The following is a 3190-nucleotide window of genomic DNA, read 5'->3' on the forward strand; positions in this document are numbered from 1 at the left end:
TGATAATAATGTTGATGAATATGATGATGATGAAACTGAGCCACCGTCAGCTACTAGTCTCACTCCCTATCCCTCTTCCCCGGCTCCCGCTCCCTTTTATAGTTTTAAAGTTTGAATTTAAATTTTCAAACTTTTAAAGTGTGAAATTTAAATTTTTTATAGTTTTAAAGTTTGAACTTTGAATTTAAATTTACAAACTTTTAAAGTTTTAAAGTTTGAATTTAAATTTCAAACTTTTAAGTGTGAAATTTAAATTTTTATAGTTTTATAGTTTTAAAGTTTGAATTTAAAATTTCAAAGTTTTAAATTGTGAAATTTAAACTTTTATACTTTTAAAGTTTGAAAGTTTGTATTTAAAACTTTAAAAGTATAAAAAAATTTGCTTCTAATAAAATTATAAGAGTTTTAATATTATTTGTGTAATGTTTCTAATTTTTAAATTTTAATAATTTTATTTTTTTAATTATAAGTAACAATTGGGACCCGGTTTCCGGTCCGGTCCGGTCCAGGACGGGTACACGGATTTTTTCCCGGAATTATCGATTTCGGTTCAATTCCGTCCCGTGGTGCCCAGTTCCTTTCCGGTTCCGGTCCCGTTGCCAGCCTTAGTTGGGCCTCACCCATAATAAAATTTTTCGTGAACGGGCAGGTGGAGGCAATGGTGTCTGACACCATAAAATAAAGAATTCCATGGAGGCAATGGTGTCTGACACCATTTGCATTAATTAGTACTACTGTTTAAACTTTTGTCTTGAATGAACAGAGATTTTTTTAAAAATGAAAACTTTGCTCACTCCTATCACTTCATTATATACCAAGATAAAAGCAGCCTAATTGAGCCAAGAAATTATCAGAACAGGAGAAAAAATGGAATACGTGAACATTTGTCTAGGACTCTTATTCGCCTGTTTTTTTGTTCGTGGAGTATTGATTTCACTTAGAAGAAGCAAAAGAGTTGCACCAGGTCCATTCCCTTTGCCTATTATCGGTAATCTTCACTTTCTTGGTAATAAACCCCACATATCACTTGCTCAACTCGCAAAAAAATATGGTCCAATTATGCATCTGAAATTGGGGCAAATTAACACAGTCGTCATTTCTTCATCAATCTTGGCTAAAGAAGTAATGCAAAAGCAAGATTTGAGCTTTTCGGGCAGGTTTGTTCCTGACGGAGTCCATGCTTGTAATCACTCTAATTACTCTGTTGTAATGTTACCTGTCAACAACTCACAGTGGAGAACGCTTCGTAAGGTTATGAACTCTCACATCTTCTCTGGTAACAAGCTTGATGCTAATAAGCATCTCAGGACAAAAAAGATCCAGGAGTTGATTGATTATTGTCACAAAAGTGGGCAAAATTGTGAAGCAGTGGATATTGGCAGAGCAGCTTTTAGAACTTCCTTAAATTTGCTGTCCAACACTATTTTCTCTAAAGATTTGACTGATCCATTCTCTGATTCTGATAAGGAATTTAAGGGATGGGTGTGGAATATCATGGCTGAGGCTGGTAAACCCAATTTGGTGGATTTTTTCCCCTTTTTAAAAAAGATTGATCCACAAGGTATAAGGCGGCGCTTGACAAATCATTTTAGTAAGGTTCTTCAACTTATGAGTGGTTTGATTGATGAGCGGCTAAAGGAAAGGGAAATGGCAAATCGTGAAAATGTTGATGTGTTAGATGCCCTTCTCAGCATTAGCCCTGAAGAAATCGACAGGAATCATATCAAGCATCTGTGTCTGGTTAATTATCTTTATCTTTAATATACAGTAGTATTTTTTAGTATGTTTTACTCTTAACAATAATTGCTTATTTCTCAAATTATTTTCCAAGATCTAATACTAAACATCAATTAATAAAGATAGTTTGACGAATTAGTTATATCAATTATTGTTTTCTTAAGTTAGTATGACGACTCTGGATTAGTATGAGAATATCTTGTATAGGCTCACAAGTCACAGCCTAAGTTTGACTAATTGAAAGCAACATATGTTTTGGAATTTTTCACTTGATTTTATATGGCATCTACTTCATATGATCTTACACTAGTAAGTTTTGCAGGACTTGTTTGCAGCAGGGACAGATACGACATCAAATACATTGGAGTGGGCAATGGCAGAATTACTTAAGAATCCACATACTTTGGAGAAAGCACAAAAAGAACTTGCACAAGTAATTGGCAGAGGCAAACTAGTAGATGAAGTCGATGTTGCACAGTTACCTTACTTGCAGTGCATCGTGAAAGAAGCATTACGATTACACCCACCAGTTTCTTTCTTAATTCCTCGCAAAGTGGAGGAAGATGTTGAGCTTTGTGGTTATACTATTCCAAAAGGCTCACAAGTTCTAGTGAACGTATGGGCAATTGGGCGCGACTCTGGTATATGGGAGAACCCTTTGGATTTTAAGCCAGAGAGGTTTTGGGAGTCAGAAATAGATCTTAGAGGTCGGGATTTTGAGCTGATTCCATTTGGTGCTGGTAGAAGAATTTGCCCTGGATTGCCTTTGGCTATCAGGATGATTCCAGTCGCGCTAGGTTCATTGATTAATACATTTAATTGGAAGCTACATGGTGGAATTGCACCTAATGATTTGGACATGGAGGAAAAATTTGGTATTACATTGGCGAAAGCTCAACCTCTTCTAGCAATCCCAACCCCAGCGTAGCTATAGGGATAGACTAATTAAGGTTTAAAGTTGAGCAAACTAGAGTTCTAGAGTGTTTCATTTTACCATCCAGCGTGACTAAGTTAATGGTGGAGGGAGGTGCTTAACTACTAGCGCAAGTCTCTCTTGTTGTTAAAATTTGGGTTGTCAAAAGGCTACGTTATTCTATTTGTAGAATCTATCTATGCTTGTGTATCTTTGAAGATAAGACCAACTCTCCGGGATGTAATAATTTCTTGGTGAAACTAATATATTCATTTCCTTGGCATTAGACCATGTTTATTTTTCCTTTTTGGCCTCTCTTCGTGATGTAATCTTTATTCCAGGTGGAATTAATGATGATAAATTAGGATTAATTTAGTATATAATAAAGGAGAAACATAGATAAGATGATGTAGAACTCTCTATTGTTTATATTTGCACGAGGAAATTTCACAAATAACCACTATAATAAACTTAATTAGGCTTCTTATCTATAATTTGCATAATTAGGGGAAGTAATTATAGTTTAAGTTGTTATGGGTG

General features: G+C 35.1%; 1 protein-coding gene across 1 annotated transcript; it reads left to right on the plus strand.

Annotated features, from left to right (window-relative positions):
* The first annotated feature begins 761 nt into the window (after positions 1–761).
* LOC102598433 (geraniol 8-hydroxylase-like) lies at positions 762–2936 on the plus strand. Its single transcript, XM_006360178.2, has 2 exons — positions 762–1740; positions 2060–2936. Exons 1-2 carry the CDS (start codon positions 868–870, stop codon positions 2663–2665), a joined length of 1479 nt encoding a protein of 492 aa, XP_006360240.1. The 5' UTR covers positions 762–867; the 3' UTR covers positions 2666–2936.
* Positions 2937–3190: the final 254 nt, after the last annotated feature.

This window comes from Solanum tuberosum, unplaced genomic scaffold (genome assembly GCF_000226075.1).
Source record: "Solanum tuberosum cultivar DM 1-3 516 R44 unplaced genomic scaffold, SolTub_3.0 scf00316, whole genome shotgun sequence".
In the NCBI taxonomy this organism is placed as follows: Eukaryota; Viridiplantae; Streptophyta; class Magnoliopsida; order Solanales; family Solanaceae; genus Solanum; species Solanum tuberosum.